The 21,406-nt window shown below is 48.0% G+C and overlaps 1 protein-coding gene across 1 annotated transcript in view; it reads left to right on the top strand.

The window, feature by feature from the left end:
- The window catches only part of LOC133350548 (transitional endoplasmic reticulum ATPase), a 71,484-nt gene that overhangs the window by 12,933 nt on the left and 37,145 nt on the right, over positions 1-21,406 (top strand). The window contains exons 2-10 of the mRNA XM_061564990.1: positions 5,260-5,365; positions 6,463-6,635; positions 8,550-8,692; positions 9,343-9,473; positions 10,766-10,897; positions 11,376-11,478; positions 11,801-11,934; positions 13,365-13,500; positions 14,207-14,319. Coding sequence (XP_061420974.1) covers positions 5,260-5,365; positions 6,463-6,635; positions 8,550-8,692; positions 9,343-9,473; positions 10,766-10,897; positions 11,376-11,478; positions 11,801-11,934; positions 13,365-13,500; positions 14,207-14,319 — 1,171 coding nt within the window. The remainder of the gene's footprint in view (positions 1-5,259; positions 5,366-6,462; positions 6,636-8,549; positions 8,693-9,342; positions 9,474-10,765; positions 10,898-11,375; positions 11,479-11,800; positions 11,935-13,364; positions 13,501-14,206; positions 14,320-21,406) is intronic.

Genomic DNA, 21,406 nt, shown 5'->3' with positions numbered 1-21,406 from the left:
AACATTATTGTGAACCCAATTGCCAAGAAAACGTTGATCCGAGAGTAGTAAGCAGTTGATATTACACTTGATAAACTGCCAAGGGGAGTCATGTGGAGAGACTGTTGCAAGTAACCAGGGGGATTAGCAGCGAGGATTAGGCAGGGTGGTGTGAAGTTCGCTGTGCGGCAGATCGGCAAGGAAATACGATCGGCCATTGCAAGAGGTGGTTGGCGGCTTTCCTCAATTAATTAAAAAAAATAATTGATTTGGTAATTGACAGGAGTTGGTTATGGTCTTGGGCGATGGCCATCAGCTAGAGGCACACGGTGAAGACACCAATGACAGTGACACTTCTTACTGGGGAATAGAATAGTAAAATTGAACGATTGAAAGTGGACTTCCTGCTTATATAAGTATTGAGGTGCTGCTCTTTTTCCATGTGATGGATTAATTTTCCATCCATGACACGCGACACATGCAATAACTCCTGTGCTTAACAGTACTCTTGTAATAGTTGGCACCATGGTGGTGAAATGTTAACTACTTTTCAAGGTAAACATGAGACCCGGGGGTTCAATCCCAACCCTGACACTTATATATTTGGAGTTTGCGTGTCTCCTTGTGGTGGTGTGGCTTTTTCTCCTGGTCCAGTTTTTACTTACACATTTAAAAACGTGTGTTTTATAGTATTTGGCTACAATAAATTTACACAAGCCACTTTGAGCTATTGTTTGTGGCCATGTTACTTCTGATACAGCTATATAGCTCAGTGGGCCTTACCTGGTGAAATAAAAATAGTTTAGTTTTTTTATTTCCAGCCCTGAGTTAGTGGTGTAAATTCCACATTCCTATGGTGGGGGTGATTCTATACATAACGCCACTTTACATCCCCACAGAGGAATGATCGACCTCCAGCAAAGATTTCAACTCGCAACCTTCCGATTGGGAAACTGCTGGCTGTATCGCTGATCCACCTGAACATGTGGGAAAACGTTAAATCGGAAATCATTGACTCTTACGCTTCATTTGGATTTTTTTTTAAATTGGATGCTCGATGCAGGAAAATGCTCAAATTGGCTGTTACACCGTGGGAATTAACACCACAACCGCAGGGCCACCACCGGAAACGAAGCACCACCTTCGTCTTCATCTGTGCAGAGCGGTACATTAATTTTTGTGAGTTTCATTATGTGGAACCTGGACTTTTAAATACATTTGCGGCGGTCAGAATTTTCTGGTGAAACATTGGCAAGAATCGGGCTGTGCGGCTCGCGGTGTGACCTGTCGAGAGGTGTGGAGCAATTTGAAAGTGACGACCTGATGAGAGTGATAGTTGCTACTATAAAGCTGCTATATAGAAAGGGGGTTTAAGGAAACCCAGAGGAGACATGGGCAGTGACACAGTGACTGCAACCATCCTTGGCTCATAAATCCTCTGATGCCCAGTTGTGTTTGGTTTTTCACCTTTCGCTTTGTTGGATTTAAAACCTCCACAGGCAGCGTACACATAGACATGCATTATAATATGCATACCAAAAGTTCACTCGAACAATGGTGTATTATCCATAGAATTACTTAACGAAAATATGTAATTAACAATATAACGTTTGTAAGTGATCACATTTTGGTTATAGATTGCTCTTCAGTCATATTGCAATAAATACTATTGTACGATACTACCCTCCCTTTTGAACAATGTTGCACACTGCATTTATCGACTGTTGCAGGTGTCCTAGAACACAACTGGCTTGTGCCGGCAGCTCGTTTGACACCATCTCATGATGTCATCACTTATATATGACATAGCATGTGCATGTGACCGCTAATCTTTCGCTTTTTTCCACAGCTCTTGTATGTTTATATCGTCTAGTTCTCATCTACAGCTCTCTTTTTTCTCATCTTGCTTTTATCTCACTCATCTGTATTTTTAATCGCATGGTTTACCTCTCTAATCTCATCGCGTCGCTAGCTCTTGTTACCTCTCTTCTCACTAATATTTCTCAGTGGGCCAATTTGGTTTTGGCCCACCATACTCTTTGGTTCTTTTGGTAAGTCACGTAGGTAGAAATAAAATAAACCAAATCACGACGTTTCGATCGTGATTTTACCGAAAGAACCAAAGAGTGGATTCCTGCAGTCACGAAAGCTTCAAATCAAGATTGTGGCCCACCAGTAGAAGAATCATCCTCTATGGCAGCGCCTCTCTTCATGATTGCCCACAGCCCCACTATTCCTAGCTACTTATTTACTTCTCAAAATAACCATTAGCATTTTTGTGAAGAGGTAGAAGCAGCAAATTAATAAGCAGGCAATGTCACCTTCACATATCCGTTTCGTCACTTAATCACAAAGTATTTTTTCCGTGATTTCACACCGGTCGAAGTTTTGAACAATGCTGCTGAAATGATGCACTCCCAGAAGGCCATGTTGCTAATGCGTTGTGTAAGAAATATTTAGGTTTTCTATGCGGAAAGACGGATACTTGAAGGAGGCCTATTGTCTGCTTGTGTTTGTTTCTTATTCATTTGCTTCGTTTCTGCTTTGTGTTTTAGTTTGTAATTCTTCCCCCCGGACCTCCGATTAGCATGGTTGGCTACGTGTGGCGTGAAATAAGTTCTACATACATACATTTCCATCATGATAAAAGACAAAGATCCCCTGTATAGCCTTAACAGACTGTTGGGGCAAGTGCTGTCAGTGAGTACCTACGAAGGCTGGCACTACACGAGGGGGTGGGTGGCCAGCACCACGCCCGACCATCATGATAACCCTACTATAGACAACTCCACGTGCATTGGATGATGACTTCATGAGAAAAAAAATATACATTTTACATGTGCAACTCTTATCGCAATCCACTGCTGGATTAAGGGCCTAATCACATACAAATGATTAATGGGTGTTATTTATTATTCTAGATTCTTATGAAGTCATCGTATATTTGTGTTTGGCGCTAACATGCAAATTATGACATAGTTGATGCTAAGCACTGCAGATATTGCATGTGTACTGTGCTATGAATGCCAAATTAATACGTCACTGATGTGCTTAAGACATGGCAATGCACACATGCCAAAACCAATCATCTCTCAAATATGTCTCTTAAGGGTACACGTCCATCTTTGTCAAGCTACTGCTGGATGAGTGCATTTTCCCTCTGTTGCCGATTATATAAGCACACAAAGGCATTAAAAAAAAATATCACATCCTCGTAAAAAACAAACTCCTTGTGCAGACAGGCATGAGGCTGTGCCGTGCATCGGTATTGATCCGCGTGGTCGATGGAGCGATTTTTCTCGAGTCGATCGGCGACTTGGGTTGGTGTAAAACCGATGGTGCGTTTGACGTCACTGGGACTGATTGGAATTGGCCACTGCTGCTGAGCAATCGATACCAGCTCTTGACGCAATACGACTGCTCCATAATGTGTGCGTTTGTATACAACGGCTCCAGGTGGCTCGGCGGTAGAGCGAGGGGCTCGCAAACGTTCAGTTGCGAGTTCAACTCCTGGTTCGGGGGGTTGGCGCAGCCCATCATCTCTTCAGGGTTGATAAAATTGCTACCGCTTTCTGGGGACGTCAAGAGTGGTGGCCTTATGGACAGACACGCCCCTGCCATCAGAGATGAGCATCACCTCATTTGAGCAGGATAATGACTGATATGTACATGGTGATCCATTCATAGTCCACGAAAATAATAGTGAAAACAACTCTATTCCAGAGCCTCTAAAATATCTCCCATAATCTCCAACTTATCGTGTCCTTTAGCGCTATCCTCAAACATTTGGAGCCAGCACATTCAGAATATTCAATTGCCTTTTCCGAAGAACGTAAGTGCATCGGAGAGCAGTACTCTATAGGGGAACGGTGGTGCAGTGGTTTGCCCATTGCTTTACAAAAGACATTGACTTTAGTTTGATTCCAGTCCCATGGCTGTCATCGCCAGCAAGTAGAGTCCAAAACCAGTCCTGGGCCTTCCTAAGTTTGAACTATATGAGAACTGTCTAAATTTCAAGTGATTTGTCCTTCATTGAGAGGCTGATTTAGGATTGAAACATTGTTGGGGAGACAAAGGTAGCCAGGTATGTTGCTGGACACACCAATAACACCTTGTCTCAACAACCTATAAAGGCGTGTGCGTGAGTGTATCATACAGAATGTGGGTTATGACCATACCTGTGTTGCGAGTGGTGCTATTAATCGGCCACAAGTCCCTGACAGAAATATCAAATCAGAACTCACAACATCACAAAGTGCCAACGAGAATGGCCCCCTGAAGATAACATCGCAAAACTACGAAAGAAATCTACTTCAGTCGCCTTTCACATACTGGGTTGCTTACCTTATGTCCTGCTAAGACTTTACTATACGACAGTCAAAGCCAACTTGCTCTGGAATGGGCGGTAGGGTGGCGCACTGGTAACACTCGTGCCTCGGCAAGAAGGCCCTGGGTTTGATTTCCAACTCGGGCGCCTTTCTGCGAGGAGTTCATTTTTCCCCGTGATCTGCATTGGTGTCATCCATGTTCTCCAGTTCCTTCCCATCGCTAACAAAGCACACAGTGCAACTGCTATTGTTCAAAACATCCCAATTATGAAAAATGACCTGCAAGTTATTCAATTGGGATTATACACAGCAACATTTCCCCCTCCTGCAAGAACTTGACAGGGCCCTCCTGAAACACTGGCACTTGGGAGGCAAGGGTGGCCGGGCGTGGTGCTGGCCTCCAATCCCCTTGTGTGCTGTGCTGGCCTTTGTAGGTACTAACAGCACTTGCCTCAACAATATTGTTAAAGGCTACATTGGGAATCTTTATCTTGTGTGAATGTGTGGCTATTTGTATGTTAACGATTGAGTGTGTATGTGATTATGAGTTTGAGCAAGTGCATATGTGTGTGCGAGTTAAGCACGTGTATCTGTAAGAATGTGTGTATTTGTGTGCATGATGACACGTGTTTGAGTATATGTATGTGAGAATCTGTGCAAGCTACTGTTAATGTATGACTGTCAGGTCGCAAAACGGGTTTTGATTCCTTAGCCGTACCCGGCCGCACCAGGGTCGCAAATGGGTACCCGTACCCGGCCGACTGTGTGAGGTGAGAGTGTATGTTAGTGTATATGCATAAAAATAGTATGTGAGAATATTTATATGAGTAAGAGCTTGAGTGTATGCACGTGTGAGTTTGAGCGTGCGTTTTGTGAGGGAGCGAGTTTTGACGCTGGCCAGTAAATGCGAGTGCAAGTGGCTCACTCTCCTTGCTCATCTACGTCTCCGCAGTCCCAACGATGTGGCGACCGCGATCCTAAAGCAGAAGGCGCGACCCAACCGGCTGGTGGTGGATGAGGCGATCAACGAGGATAACAGCGTGGTGTCTCTCTCCCAGGTGTGTGCGTGCGTGCCTCTTCTCCTGCCATTGCCACCACCAACACTGCTGACAGTGTCCGTTCAGTGCTCGCTGAGATGCATTGGTTGCTGAACGAATACATTATGAGGTCGCACTCATTACACACAAAGTGCTTGCCACAGATGAAATACGATACCTTGTTGATCTTGTCAAGGAGCATAAACCATCATGCAAATTTCTCGCAGCACCAGCTTTTGGCTGGCCATCAAACAAAGATGGTCACCGCATCACGCGCTTTCAGATGCGCTTCTGCGGCCGTCTAGAACACTCTTCCGATATTAATAAGCCACTGGAGCTATGAACTTTTAAATCTAGATTGAAAATTTCTTTAGAACTGCTATTTGTGTTTAGCTGTCCTTCCCCCGCACCTCCGATTAGCACGGTTGGCTACATACGGTGTAAGTGAAGTTCAACATGCGTATGCACGTACTGGCATCGCCACTTACACCTCCACCACCCTCGCTTATTTTGCATCTGCGAGCCCAGCTCCTGGAGTAGCCTAGGGCAAGCACTCGTCGCTTCTGGCCCACTCGGGAAACGTTCGTAATTATTTAATGCAATATGATTCGTCGCGTTTTGGAGTCGGCAGATTAACCCTTTCCTATTCCGAGATGACTGCAGTTGAAGGGTGGGTGTCCCGTTGACTGTTGAATCTCGGAACGTGTAAGTGGTTAGGCATTAATTTTATTTAGTTGTACTCACTGCAGAGAACTGTAGCAACACGACCGCACTCTATGGTAGCTGGCGCTAAACTGCCTCGCCATCCCGCATGACCTTGTGGGAGCCTCGGTACCGATAAAGTTATTTAATGAAACATTTTTTTCCTGTTCAGTTCCGATGACGTACACAAAATTGTAAGAAAAACTGACATGTACGTCATCGGAACAGGAAAGGTTTCAGTGTTGCAATGAAGCTACAGCATGGCTTATCTCAAGTATAAACGTGATCAGCTGATGTGTGTGGTGTGCCTGCCGTGTGGCGCCTCGAAATGGGTTACCGCATGGGAATCGCGGTATTTATATGAAGCGATTGATGATGTGTGGCGTGCTGCGTGCTGTGACGTGGTGCAAAACCAGGTGAAGATGGACGAGCTGCAGCTGTTCCGTGGAGACACGGTGATGCTCAAGGGCAAGAAGCGCCGCGAGACGGTGTGCATCGTGCTCTCTGACGACACGTGCTCCGACGAGAAGATCCGCATGAACCGTGTCGTGCGCAACAACCTGCGCGTGCGCCTGGGCGACGTGGTCAGGTGAGTGGGGCGGGAGTGGGGGTGCCTTGCTTGCGTCCTCTTGTTTTACCTCTTCCCACCGGCACATTTGAGCCGAGCCAGCGCGGGGACCCATCGCATTGTTTGCCGCCGGTCATTTGCGCCTGCAGAGTCGAAAACCAAATCAACATCCGAATCTTGCTCGGGGGGGCTGGGGCTCATGATGCGTTCAATGCGTGCGATGGCAGTACGCTTGTGAGGACATGGCGTCACCGCGCTAGTTCGTGCGTCTCAGCTCGTCCGTTAAGTTATCGGTGCGGTCGGTTCGGCTTCTGTAGTTGACAAAACAACCTGGCGACTCCCGAACCGTGCCAGGCTGACTGGGCCATGGCCCCGCCACGGCTTCATTGTACAGTCTTAAGTTTTGTTTTTCCACGTGTGCCGCTGGGCAGGAGTTGATGGACGTGGCTTGGCAGCATTGTTGGCCGCATCGCGCCGGACGTGAATTTGTTGGGGGTTTGCGGCCTTGTGGAGGTTGGAAGTCGGGGTGGCCGGCATTTTTCAAGAACCTTTCGGAGTAATCCATTTACAAAAAGTAGCCGATTTTTATAATTTTGAGCTGATTACTTGACTTGATAGTCTCGGCTCTAATCTCATCATCGTGATTTGCGATCGCCGCTGTTCCTTCCGTGAGGCGGCCACCCCTGCGATGTGGAGACGGTCTATGCGATATGCACCCATCGCCGTCTGCAAGCGAAGTTATTCTTGTTGGTCACATGAAATCATTCATTGCATCTACAAATTGACTTTGGGCAATTGGCTCAAAGTCAGATTCCTTTTAAAAGTTTAGCCACACACACACACACTGCCAGTTTTTTTTCTGCTCCATTTCCGTAGACGCATTAGAGAGTTAATGCGGTAAACTTAACTTCCCGGCACATTATTATAACATCAATCACTGACAGACAAGAGTGTTAAAATGTGCCGAGCAGTCTCTTTGTGCCACTTTTTGTCCGTGATTTTGTATTTTTCTTGGTGGTATTAAGGCAAACTATCTCTATAAAGATGACCACTGTTGACTTCTCCCCTGAAAGTGAAACTTTTTTATCGATGCTGCTGCTGCTACTGGGACTGAATAGCAGCCAAATCCCTGTTTGGAATTGCAATGAGACGCGGAAAGAGGAACACACGAGTCGGGGAACGAACACAAATTAAAGACGTCGTCTTGACGGGCTCATCTCTGATTTGGGGCAACACGCATCGTTAGGAGGGGATGACGACCCATGGACGAGGTTGGTGATTGAGTGGCAGCCAAGGGAGAAAACGCAAACAAAAAAACATCACCGTGATGGTGGAGCCGATGGGTTCAGTTCCAAGTGCAGCAGTGAAATGGGATTGTGGTGTTGCAGGATTGCGAGAGGCCTTCATCCAGCAGTGGATAGCCAATGGATTGTGGTGTCCTGCTGGACATTTGTGAAAGAGCTTCATAGCTCATCGGATTCCTCCAGGATAAATAAAGATTCTGATGGAGGAATGATGAGGATTTGAACCCACGACCATTCCACCGAGTTGAGCATTCACTATTTACCACAGTGTGTCACCCATTTGGACGAAATGACAAATCTTTCAACATTCAAGAAAAATGTCTTCTCTTTGTGCTAATGCCTCCTTGAACTTCACTCATTGTTTCCTCCACTTGTGTTGAGGACTGTACCACATTGGCTGTTTCTTATAATCTACACGGTATTCGGCCACAACACCTATCTTTCTACTTCATTCCTCGCACAACTTGACGTAAAAGGAAATAAAATGAAGACTCCATTCTCATACTACTATCTCATGGCCTCCTGAGTTGAATCGACAAATTCATGAGTGTAATCGAGCTGCCTTAGTAACTGCTGATGCTGTTTTTCTTGCTGCGTGCCCCCCCTTCCGTCCCCGGTGGTGTGCGTGCAGCATCCAGGCGTGTCCGGATGTGAAGTACGGCAAGCGCGTGCACGTGCTCCCGCTGGACGACACCGTGGAGGGCATCACGGGGAACCTGTTTGAGGTCTACCTCAAGCCGTACTTTCTGGAGGCATACCGGCCAGTCCGCAAAGGTGCGCGCGGCCATGCTGAGCGGTCCGTCCGTCCACTCGACAGCGCCACACTGTGTACTCGCCATGGTTAGATCTGTCTACGAAACTAAACTATTTTTATTTTACCAGATAAGGCCCACTGAGCTAGGTCGCTCTCCTTCAAAAGCGAACCTGGCTATCACAAATGATAGCTCAACGGAGTGGCTTATCACGTGGAAATTTATAGCAGCCAAATACTCTAAGACGCATGTATCTAAATGGGAAGGGAATTACCAGAGGACCTGGATAAATATCCACGACTATGGGTAGAGATACATGCAAACTCCAAATATACAGGCGTCCGGGTCTGAATTGAATCCACGATCTGCTGTATACCAGGCGAGGTAATTAACACCTTGCCACCTTGGCACCCCTGATCGCAATTGTGATTTTTCGAAGCCGAATAACAACTCCTAACTTTTGGATCGGTGTTTCCATGGCAATAAAGTTTACGTTAAACTCTTCCTGCACCACGGCCTGTGGCAGGTGGAGCACCACAAACGACGCTCGGCACAACCACACAACAAACACCAGAGCGCTGTACCACCGGGCACAACCGATGAAACCCGCGCGGTGTTCAATTGTTTGTTGTTGTTCGTCGTCGGTTATAACTGCCTTGCGCTTTTGTGCAGGGGACATCTTCCTGGTGCGTGGCGGGATGCGCGCTGTGGAGTTCAAGGTGGTGGAGACCGACCCGAACCCCTTCTGTATCGTGGCGCCAGACACCGTGATCCACTGCGAGGGCGAGCCCATCAAGAGAGAGGTGACACCCCTCTCGCCTCCTCTGAAGTACACTGCTCCCGGTTGTTACCCCGACCTAGCCCGGATGCCCTCGTTCGTTCCCGAATGTTGGGGGGTGCATCACGCCTGGCTTTATCTGGACTGCAGCAGGCCATTGGAATGGTTGAGTTGAGATGAAATGTGATAGGTGTTTTTAGTTAAGGAGGCATGTAAGGTCCTTGTAAATGCAAATCATTATCTTTACGTGACCGAGTTGAGCTCTGTTTACCTGTCACTGCTGTTTTAGCCAACTCCTCCATACGGAATATCAGTCTGAGTGAATACCTTGTACCTGTGTACTCAAACTCCAAACACTGAATTTAATTAAACATTGTCTACGCATACTGCAAATCTACTCTCACAGATGGAGTGAATAATATCTGTCTGTGGTCCCAACACTGAATCCAAATGTGAGCTCAGTCTCGGCTGTACCACAAATACAAAATTCTTGACCATTGTAAATGCAAAAACGAAAAACAGAAATCATGTTAAATAAGTAGTTATCTTTTGAATGTGTTCGGGAACATTTTATGCGCATGCATTGTTTGTATAAATTGACCCACTTCCACGGAGAGTCACGGCACTCGTATGTCAGCGAGACCCCCTACAGTCGGTACTCGCGCAGTTAAACTAAACTATTTAAACTTTATATTACCAGGTGAGGCCCACCTGAGCTATATAGCTCTTTTACAGAAGCGACCTGGCCACAAGTGATAGTCCAACGAGAAGTGGCTTATGTTGGCATTTATAGCAGCCAATACTCTAAACGCATGTTGATTCTAAACGTGAAGGGAAAACCCGGAGAGAAAACGCCCCACCACGGGGAGAGAGAGCGAACATGCAAACTCCAAATTTTCAGGCGTCAGGGTCAGGATCGAACCCACGACCTGTATACCAGGCGAGGTAGCCAACATCTCGCCACTGCGGCGCTCCACTAACAAATGGGGGCTTGAGACATTACGCAATGAAACGCGTTATTGCACGTTTCATTGCTCTGGAAAGTAGCGACACCACCAGCGTTTAGACTACAGAGGCACTGATCTGTAGTGACACGGCTGTAGCGTGTGACAATAGCATTGCAGTGATGTCTTCGAGCCAGTGATGATATCACCGCGCACACGTGTTGCATCTCCCCATCACTGCACAGCCACCCGCCACCCTCGCTGCGCTGTCACGTAGCCAGCGGGACACGGTGGTGGCAGCAAGTGGGGGTGTCACGCGCGGGTTCGGAAGAGGCTGACATGCTCGTGTTGCCTGTTTTGCGTGACCAACCAGGACGAGGAGGAGGCATTGAACGAGGTCGGCTACGACGACATCGGCGGGTGCCGCCGCCAGCTCGCCATGATCAAGGAGATGGTGGAGTTGCCCCTGCGCCACCCGGCGCTCTTCAAGGCGATCGGCGTGAAGGTGCGCCCACTGCAAGCGCAGCCAGGCGTGATCGGTCTCGCTGTGTATTAACACAGGTGCTTGCTAACAGCACTTGCCCCAACAGTCTGATGGAGGCTATACGTGGGATCTTTGTGTTTGTGTGTGTCACACACACGTCAGCGTAGCGGAGAGTGGTGGTGTTGCGGTCCGCGCGCTGCACTTTGAACCTGGTGACCAGAGTTTGATTCCCGCTCACGGCCAACAACCAGTGACGATTATCTGAATCGGTCCTGGGCCTCCCCTCGGTCGACTCGGCCTCAAATGAGTACCTGTTGCGAGGTGTAATCATTGCCACTAGCGAGACGGAGGCGGCTGGGTGTGGTACTGGCCACCCCACCCACTCATGTACTGTGCTGGCCTTCATAGGTGCCTGCTAAAAGCACTTGTCCGAACAGTCTATTAAGGTGATACCAGGCATCTGTGTCACAAATCTGCGTGTGTGTGTGTGTGGTAACAGCCCCCGCGTGGCATTCTGCTTTATGGACCCCCTGGCACCGGCAAAACCATGATCGCTCGTGCCGTGGCAAACGAGACTGGCGCCTTCTTCTTCCTCATCAACGGTGAGCACAGCAACTTCGTGACACGGTTAACTATCGATCATCCGTGGGTGGAATGTACCTGGGCCCTGTATTAACTGTGCCTCCCGGGAATTAAAAAAGTATACATTTTAAATTGCACACTGATGGAATTAAAACTGCACCTCACTCGTTGAGGGTCTTAAACGTGGTGCCCACATGATCGCGAATATGTCGGCAACTAAATCGATTACGTTAACAAACGATAAATTGAGAGGGTGCAGTCTGCATCTTAACTATTATAGTCTCAATTTACAGTTGTCCCCATGCTGCCTTCTCTCTCCCCCCCCCCCCATGCTGGCCCCAGGTCCCGAGATCATGAGCAAGCTGGCGGGCGAGTCGGAGAGCAACTTGCGCAAGGCGTTCGAGGAGGCCGAGAAGAACTCCCCGGCCATCATCTTCATCGACGAGCTTGACGCCATCGCACCAAAGAGGGAGAAGGTGAGACGATGGTGGAGTTCAGCGCAACGCGGAATGGGATTATGGTCAGGGATTTATTTTATTTTTTTAAACGTGGAATTTCCAAATCGTGCCGTTTTAGTGGCAAATCCTTGAAATTGCCGCTTAATTGGCAATGACTGAATATGCAAATGGCTGGGTTGTGGGGGCTATGCACACCTGCAATTCAGTACTGTGGAGGCAGCAAGGATTGGTGGATTGCCCAAATGTCATCAAATTTCTTTTCCCTGTGGGGGTTTTAGTCGCCACTCTGCCTTGCAGGAGGTGGCAGTACAGCAAGGGGATTAATCTCCCATCTGCTTTTTTCTGTATGGGTAGCACATTTCTGTTTTGCCAGTTAGCTAGATAGGTTTTTTTAGCAAAGGCCCCCACAGCCACGAACAGGAGATTTGTTGTTGGGGTGGAGAGGGATCCCAGCCAGCAGCCAGCCATAAAACTTGATGCATATATTATTTTTAATCGCAGTATGATTAAAGCGTCGCAGTTGGCACTAAAATAGCGTGAAATTCAGTGGAGATTTATCTTCATTCAAATAACTGGGGATTCTCACGGCATTTCCAATAATTACCACCAGGTGGCAACAACTTTACCCTGTTAGACTACCATTCAAGTGAATGGAGATGTTATCGTGTCGGATTCAGTTGAAAGCTATACGGGGGAAGGGTTGTCTTTGTTGTGCATGCATCGCATCATTGTTAAATACATGTGCTTCTGCTTTGTATACGTGTGTGCGCGTGTTTGTGTGCGTGCATGTGGTTGCGTCCATTGTATCGCATTAAAAGCGTCTTGTGTTGTGGTTGCTCTACTGCGTGATTGTGTTTCCTGCGGGTGTTTTCATTTTGCTTGCGTTCCGTAAAGCTGAACGCCGTGCCATGTGCGTGTCAAATATCCGCGTTAAACACACAGGCGCATTTATTTTTTGCGTGCTTGCTGTGTTCATTGTGTGTATTGTCGTGCTACGTGCGCGTTCTTATAATTTAATGTGGTGTTTTATGTTGTATGTATGTTGAATTTCTTTCTTTTGCACCGTATATGTAGCCAACCACGCTAATCGTAGGTAAGGGTTAAGGACAACAAACTAAACACAGTAGTTATAAAGAATTTTTTTTTCAATCGAGATGATTTTAAAAGTGCATAGCACCAGAGGCTTCCTAATATCGTAAGGAAGAGTGTTCCAGACGGCTATAGAAGCGCATCTGAAAGCGCACGATGCGGTGACCGTCTTTGTTCGATTGTTAGCCAAAATACGCTGCGTGGATGACCAGAGTTTTGGTGATTGTAAATGCTCCTTGCCGCGTAACGTACCGTGCATCGCTTGGTTAATCTCTACGCCTGCCTGAGCAATCGTGCGAACGTTGGCGTTCGTTGCCCTGCCCGTGTATAATCGTGCTCGCGGTGTCGCTTGGCTGCAGACGCACGGCGAGGTGGAGCGCCGCATCGTCTCCCAGCTGCTCACGCTCATGGACGGCCTCAAGCAGCGCACGCACGTCATCGTCATGGCAGCCACCAACCGGCCCAACAGCATCGACCCCGCGCTGCGTCGATTCGGTGAGGAAATTCCCATCCGTCCACCGTTTGGGGGGGAAATCTCTCATTGAACATTGCCGGGCACGGCTCATCGATGCGGGTTGGCAAGATCCGTACGCTCCAGTGCCAGGTTTTCTGGTTGCAGGCGACTCACCTGGCATGGGTGATTTGTGGGAAGTGACAGTATGGTGAGTGTATGGAACTGCCCTACGATTCCCAATGTCTGAATTGTTTTTTAATGAATGACCTGTATGTATGGTTGTGTGTGAGTGGAGCGGTGGTGTAGCAGTTAGCGCGCTGCGCTATGAACCCGATTATTCAAATTCAATTCTCGCTCACGGCCAACACCAGGGGCTCCCCGAGGTCAACTTTGTTGTGAAAAAATCGGCACGTGAGTGGGAAAGGCGGCTGGGTGTGGTGCTGGCCAAACCCCCACTCCCTCGAGTGCCGTTCCGGCCTTCATAGGCGCTCACCAACACCACTTGGTCCAACAGTTCGTTAAGGCTATACAGTGGGTCCCTTTGTCTCCGTGTGAATACATTCGCAGGTGTGTGCATGTGTACAATTGTAAATATAATGGAATGTTCTGCGGCCTACATAAAAGGAATGATTCGGGGTTGCCGAGCCTATTAGACTTTACACGGGCTATGGTGGTCATGGTGTGCTGTGCACATTTGTACGTTGGTGTGCGTCGTCTCAACGACTGGCTCCGTGCCCGTGACTCCAGGCCGCTTTGACCGAGAGGTGGACATCGGCATCCCGGACTCGACGGGACGACTGGAGATTCTGCAGATCCACACCAAGAACATGAAGCTCTCGTCGGATGTGGATCTTGAGCAGGTGATGCCTCCCACCTCGCACCTGGGGCCACGGTGGCGTCACCGAGACCCGTGACTCAACCTCAGAGTGATTTTAATGGGAAGCTCTTTGTGCAACCGCTGCGGGGTGAAGGGCTCGCAAATGGCTGGTCGGTCATGACCAGGGGTCGGCAACCCACGGCTCTGGAGCTGCATGAGACTCTTTCAAGAACTGCTTCGGGACGTTTTTTAAGGACCGCCGTATATTCACGTGCATTGCGGCTCTTGAAATATTGAGTTTTTTACCGAATTCGAAAAAAATGTATCTTGTTATTTTGGTTGTCGACCCCTGGTGATTGTTGTTTTCACAGATGTCCAACTGGACATCTGTGAAAAAGAGCTTCATAGTTCACCTGGTTTCTCCACAATAAGTAAAGATTATGTTTAAACCATACTTCACCACACTGATCAAATATATTTTGTGAAGGATGGGGTGCACTCCAGAACCAGTTCAGATGTCGCTCCTGACTGGTGGCGTTAGCCATGGCTGGGAATCACATTGGGATCACCGGTTTCATAGCACAGCGCGTGCTACCTGCTGCACCACCGTTCTACCCTCACCGAGTTTTTTTTTTTCTGATGAAAGAGTTTTATAGCTAATCGGATTCCTCCAGTATGAAAAAACATTCTGATTCTTTCCACATACAAAAGACTGATTTAATGGAATTGGCCAATCCAGCACTGTCCTGAAAAGAAGTCTTGATGTTTGTTCTGGAAGGAGTGATTGTGTTGCACATGACAAACTGAAGTTAAGGTTGCTTGGGTGTGTCGCTGACCACCCCCCAACCTCCACCCCAATTGTAGGTCAAGCTGGTCTTAATAAGCCCTCGCTAACAGCACTTGCCCCAATAGCCTGCTGAAGGCTACATGGGGGATCTTAGTCTTCGTTGTGCCGCATGCCTGTATCACTTCAGCTTTGTTATGCACGTACGTGTTGCGTCTGTTGCGACCTTTTGTTGTGTTAAGTGCGCGCGTAATGGTGCGTGTGTGCGCTCGTGTGTGTACATACGTGCGCTGTGTTGTGCCTGTGAGATGTACTTCATCTTTTCTATTAAAATTCGATCGGCGCTGGACAGCGGAAGGCGTGGGAGGTTCGGTGGCGCCCCTCGGCGGGGTTTGAGTGGGGCCCAGCAGGGGGCAGCAGCTGATCAGCTGGAGTCGAGCGTTTTAACAATTTTTTCGTACCAATTAATGCCCAATGAGCTACGTAGCTCTCTTTTTCAAAAGTGACTTGGCCAAAAATGATAGCTCAACCAAAGTGGCTTATCACGTAGAAATGTATCGCAGCCATATACTCTGAAACGCATGTTGGGAGATTTATGATCACTTATGAAAGGCAAAAAAGCCTGTCAAGTCGTTGGCTGTGATTTGAGTGCAAATATTTTTCTGTACAGGTGTAACCGTCATGGCAGTCCCCCTGCCATCAAAATCCATCATCGTGATACGTGACTTCAAATCGAAATACCTTATCATCGCATCACCTAACTCTCATCAGAATACCTCACTCGCCATCACATCGCCTAATTTACCATCGCATCATGATACCCGACGTACCATCACATCACCTCCCTCATCATCGCATCAATATCACATCAATCCACATCACCTCCCTCGCCACAACGTTACCGCACCCTTCCACTTAGAAAATGATGTAAAGATGTGTATTGCAACAAACTGCATTGCTAGACTTATTGTTAATTCCACATTGCCAGGGCGGGGCCTAGTCTCACCATACAAACAGCCACTGTTTGCTACAAATTTGTACAAATTGTATATGACAGGCCAAGTCTAACCGCGACCTGGATTTAAGCTCGCAACCTTGCAATTGTAAGTTGAGCCCTGTAACAGCTGCGCCAGGAGATGTATCGCAGTGCAAACAAAAAAAAATCAATCGATAATGGCAGACCTAAAAAAGAATTAACGACCGTAGTTGTTTGAGACGATTGTTAGGTAACGAGCGGCAGATATCTTGGACGTTTCCGGAATACCCGTGAATGCCATTACACGCTAGCGGTGCGCCCGTAAAACTGATTAAATTAAACGCCGAAAATGTGCCTTGACAGCTTAAGCGACCGGGGCTAATTGGCGTGTGACCGTGTGGTCCACCCATGTCGTTAACGCCAGCCACAGAACTGCCGTGTCGCTCTCGCCCCCGCGCGCGCGTGCACAATGCGAGGCGTAATTTTCCCGACCGCCTTGTAAAACAGCCTGACGTTTAGGGCCACCGTTAATGCCCAAGAAAATCACGGCCCTAATTTGCAGTGGGGGCCGGCAAGCCCGTCGCGAGGCCCCATCCTGACGCATTGATTACCACGCGATTGCAGTCATTATTGCAGCGTTCGCCGTGTGTCCGTTCTGCCGGTGCAACCATCGGGGGCAGGGGGGGTGGGGGGTCACTGCCGCTGCGGTATTTTGTCCTCCGCCGTGCAAGCCACCGTGAAGACAAAACGCCACAGCTCGGAGATTTAGTCGGTGTGCAGATAAGTCAGCGATACTCCCCAGCCCACGCTCAGCTGTCTTACGTGTCAAATCAAAGTCCATAAGTGTTTGTCTATTCAAGGGGAGCGATGGGGGCCCGGAGTCTGGTCTATAGATTCTTGACACCCTTGCAAAACGACATGTTGCATCTCGGGGGATTTTCCTGGTGAAATATTTTGAGAAATAAATAAAGAAAATACCCCCCCTTTTTTTTTTACCATCCACATTTCTACGCGTCTCATTACCGCAGCCGCTATGGCTTCGGGTAATGTTTGAGTTGACTGATCACACTTTGGTGATGAGATGGTTAAAGCCTGCCAGCCAGATCCGACATTTAGTCACACCAGGTCGGCTAAAATAATAAATTTAAATCGATGCTTTAAAAATAATAAAAAAACATAGTAAATAGAAATAAAGAAATGTACATTCTATATACTTTAAAGTACATTATTTATATAAGATAGCATTTATAATAGAGTTTGTTCTCCCCCCGCACCTCCGTTTAGCACGGTAGGCTACGTACACAATACATTGTGTGCAATTTGTAACATTTAGTTTTCTCCGCCTGATAAAGACCGCTTGTGTCGCAATTGGAATGTCGTGGTTTTTTGCTTTTATTTGAAATGTATTTTTAATTTAATTTAGATTTTCTATCTATGTGACTTTACCGAAAGAACCAAGAATATGAATATTACTCAATTTGTAGAGGATGTCTTGGAAAAGTGACAGTGGAGGGGCAGTGGTTTAATTCGGAGGTTAGGGGGACCGACAGACATGAATCCAGTTTGTACAGGACACAGCATGCTTGGGAGGTTGAGGAGAGTTAGATGAGCGGGAAGAGGTAGGCAGAGGGTGAGGTCAAGGAGGATCTTGATGGGAGGGCGGTGGGTGCTTTCTTGAACTTGGGAGCTGTCAAACCATTGAGCAGCAATTGCATTCACAACTTTCCATTCATGAGTCAAGCGCTGTAACCATAATAATTCCATAAAATCACGACCACGTGAATGTGATTGGAGTTCTCAAACCAGATGGTCACGAGGTCCGAATGAGAAGGGAGGGGGGGGAGGTACATCATAATATTAACCATCAGCGTTCGATTGGATCGGAGAATCCATCTGGTGAAGCCAATCGATGGCATTTGGGGGTTACCAGATGGATTCCATTTGTACCTCCTGTGAACGTATGTACTGGGTAGTGGTCAGTGATGTAAGTGAATTTTACTTAATTTACAGAGGAAATTCATCGACTCAAAGACTCGTGCAGCCCATAGACTCGCACAGAATCCCACAGACAGGGATATCCATAGACTTGCAAAGAGACCCACAGACTTGCACAGAATCCCATAAAACTTGCATAGACCTATACATTTAAAGACCCATAGTCTCACAAAATCCTCCAGACTCACACGTGTACCAGACACTTGCACAGTCTATTACTATACGACACAATGCTATGCGAGTGATGGATTGAACTCCGCGGCATTCATCGCTCGGCTTGGCTCTCCTCAATTCCCCACGTGTGGAGGAGGTGGGCGTGCCTCCCGTGCGCGTAATTCCGACGTGGTTCAGCGCCGTCCAGTATCTTGGAGGCATGGGATAGCCAAGTGGCTCCTTCATTTTGGCTCTTCAATTAAGTGTCTCGTTAGGGACGTTGCAGGTCGCCCACATCTCGGGCACCGGCTGTCGATGTCTTAGGGACCCGCCGTAGGAATGCGGAACTTCTGCCACCGGGCCCCCAAGGCCACGGCGGGCAGGGACGTTTGGCGCCCCGACGTTCGTCTTGAGCGGCGAGATGTTTTGACTTTTGCGCGACTGTTGCGCCTTTTTAATTGCGCTACCCGGCAGCAGCACTGATGGCGAGACCTAACATGGACGTGCGCGCAGCTATCGGAGGTGGCCAAACCGCGTGCCCCTGATAAATGCGTCGGTGCTTGTGGCGCTTAATAGCCTCGAGATGGCAGTGGAGGCTGGGCTCTGTTAATTGCTTGCGAGGGCGGCTGCCCGACGCGGACACCGCGAGGCATTCTGATGGGAGCGGCCGTTTCTGCAAAGACACGCGCCTTGCAGACTCGGCACGATATTAACAGGCTGGATAGATTTATTGAGTCTATTGAACAGAAACAACTGCTCATCGGACAGAAACCAAACTACTGACTGTTTTCAAGAATTTAGCAATTGTCCACACGCGGATAGTTCATAACACGTGTGGTTATGTAACGTGGCTGTTTGGATTATTGCAAAAAGACAATATTACTTTAGTGTTAACAGTTGGCCTCGTGGAATACGCTCGTTTGTGGATGTGTGGGTTTTGTTGTAATTGTAAGTTTTCGTTTAGTTAGAAAAATTCACGCCACATCAAACGGATTGATTTTTTTTGCAAATAAAATTAATTCACCTTGTCCAGCTTAATTTGAAGAATTACCCAAACACAAGAAATATTGGCCCATGCGAATGTGATTAAGGGAAGACATTGATTTCCTTTATTTGATTTATAGGCCTCGTTAGATGTGGCCACCTTCCCCTTTAAGCGCGAGCTAATACCACGTGAAACGGTTTTGAGTTAGTCCCGCCTAAGATGTCTCCTTAAACAAATTGAATTGCGCAAGCACTCATGATTGCCAAGGGGGGAGTCTTGCCCAGCTTGCGTGGCGTTGCAGGCGATGTTTTTGTGGCAAGAGATTGCCCTCGGAAATGAAGTGGTACCTATTTTATCACCTTTAGAGGGGATGGTTATGGGGCTGAGTATACCTCCGATTCGAGCGATCTGACAACCACTACTGCGGGAAAGTCTCTCCGAGTCTCGAGACTTTCAGGAGGACCGTGGGATTCGACCGAGCAGCCTTGTTTATGGTTTGCTCAGTCGAGGATTTGTGCTTCCTCCATTCACTTTGTGATGAGATTTTGTCTCATTACACCCAAACCTACAATTGTCATTCTCAGGGCTGGTATTAAGACAAATTCAATAGGAAACCACATTTAACGTGGTGGCTTTTTTGTTGGTACAGTCATTGGTGACCAGGCTGGAATCATCGACTCGTTAAAACTCGACAAAGCGGTTCAATCGGCGGCTGCTTGAAACCAACTCCCCTCACTGTTCAGAGCCACAGGTGCCGTCTTCGCACTCTGACCTCTGAGGCGGCCGACCACCTCAACGCTATTCATAACTCGCCCACTTTTTTTTTACGTGGGTGGACAGTTGACAGAGTTGGTAAAGGTGGGCTGGGTGTTGCCCACACCGTGATCGGGACCGCCCGCGCGGTGAGTTGCCCGTCTGGTGGAACGCCGCGCCATATTCTCGGATCGTGGGTGAAGCTCGAACTGCCGCTATCCGTTATGCCAGCGTGGCTGCTTCTTGACAGTAGCACTGGAGAGCGATCTGCTGTGGGTGGGGCGCGCGCGCCCTCTCCTATTTCCGATGATGGTTAATGGTTTATTCCCTCTCCGTCGTGGCTTTAGAACCAATCCCTCATTGCTTTCACCCCCCCCCCCTTTCCAGCCTGGAAAGGGCACCGTTGTGGACGTGTACCGTTTTCGAGGCCGTTACGTGCTTTGCGGCGGAGATTTCGATTGATTTGATTTTGATGAATGTGTAATTTTCTCCTGTCTGTTTAACGCCACCGTGGTTGTTCAGAAGCGGTGCGACGTGCAGGAAAAATGCTTTCCCTTTCAAATGCTTTCGGTTTTATATCCATGCTGGTAAACATTTGGCACCCGGGCGTGATGTTGGCCGCCCACACCCCTTCGTGTGCTGTGCCGGCCTTTGTCAGTGCTGCTCGCTGAAAGCACTTGCCTCAACAGTCTCTTACGGCTATATGGGGCGTCTCTGTCTTGGTGTCCATTACCGCATGCTCGTCTGTAAGAGTTACAGCACGCTTGCATCTGTCTATACCTATTAGGGTTATCAATCTCGTTTTTATTGTGAAACATAATCGCATGCAAACAAATAATTAGCGTTTACCGCACGTATCTAAATGTCTAACAAGACGAATGAAAGGTTCAGGCCTGTGCATGAGTGTCTTTGTTTGTGGGGAGCAGTCGTGCAACAGTTAGCACGGTGTGCTACCAACACAGCTCCCCCAGTTCGATTGCCGATCACGGCCAACACCAGTGACGATTATCTGAACTGGCCCTCCTTTAGGTCAACTCGGCCTCAAATGAGTACCTGGTACAGTGTGTAAACATTGCGACTGGGGAGACAGGTGGCTGGGTATGGTGTTGGCCACCCACTCCCTTGTGAGCTTGTGCTGGCCTTCATAGGTGCTCGCTAACAGCACTTGCCCCAAATCTGTTCAGGCTATGTGGGGGATCTTTGTGTGAATCTACCACGCCGTGACTGGCGAGCCCTGCTGCTGGTGCACTGTGATGGCTGCCGCTGGCCAATTGCTTTGGAACGTGCGGTTCCAACATTCTACCTGCCCATAATATAGGTTTTTGGGTCAGATCGCGTTATTTATAAATGTGTCGTAACCCTCCACCACCCGACACGGCCAAACAGTAAAAAATGTGTCACGTTTTTCAAAGGACAAAATAATTCACTTCTTTAGCCCACTGGTGTGCTGAAGAGAGAATCAACAGCATTTTGAAATTTGAGTA

This window comes from Lethenteron reissneri, chromosome 4 (assembly GCF_015708825.2).
Source record: "Lethenteron reissneri isolate LAM-NWPU_2019-01 chromosome 4, ASM1570882v1, whole genome shotgun sequence".
Lineage (NCBI taxonomy): Eukaryota > Metazoa > Chordata > Hyperoartia > Petromyzontiformes > Petromyzontidae > Lethenteron > Lethenteron reissneri.
Note: the sequence above shows the minus strand (reverse complement) of the source record. Positions and strands in the feature narration are given on the sequence as shown.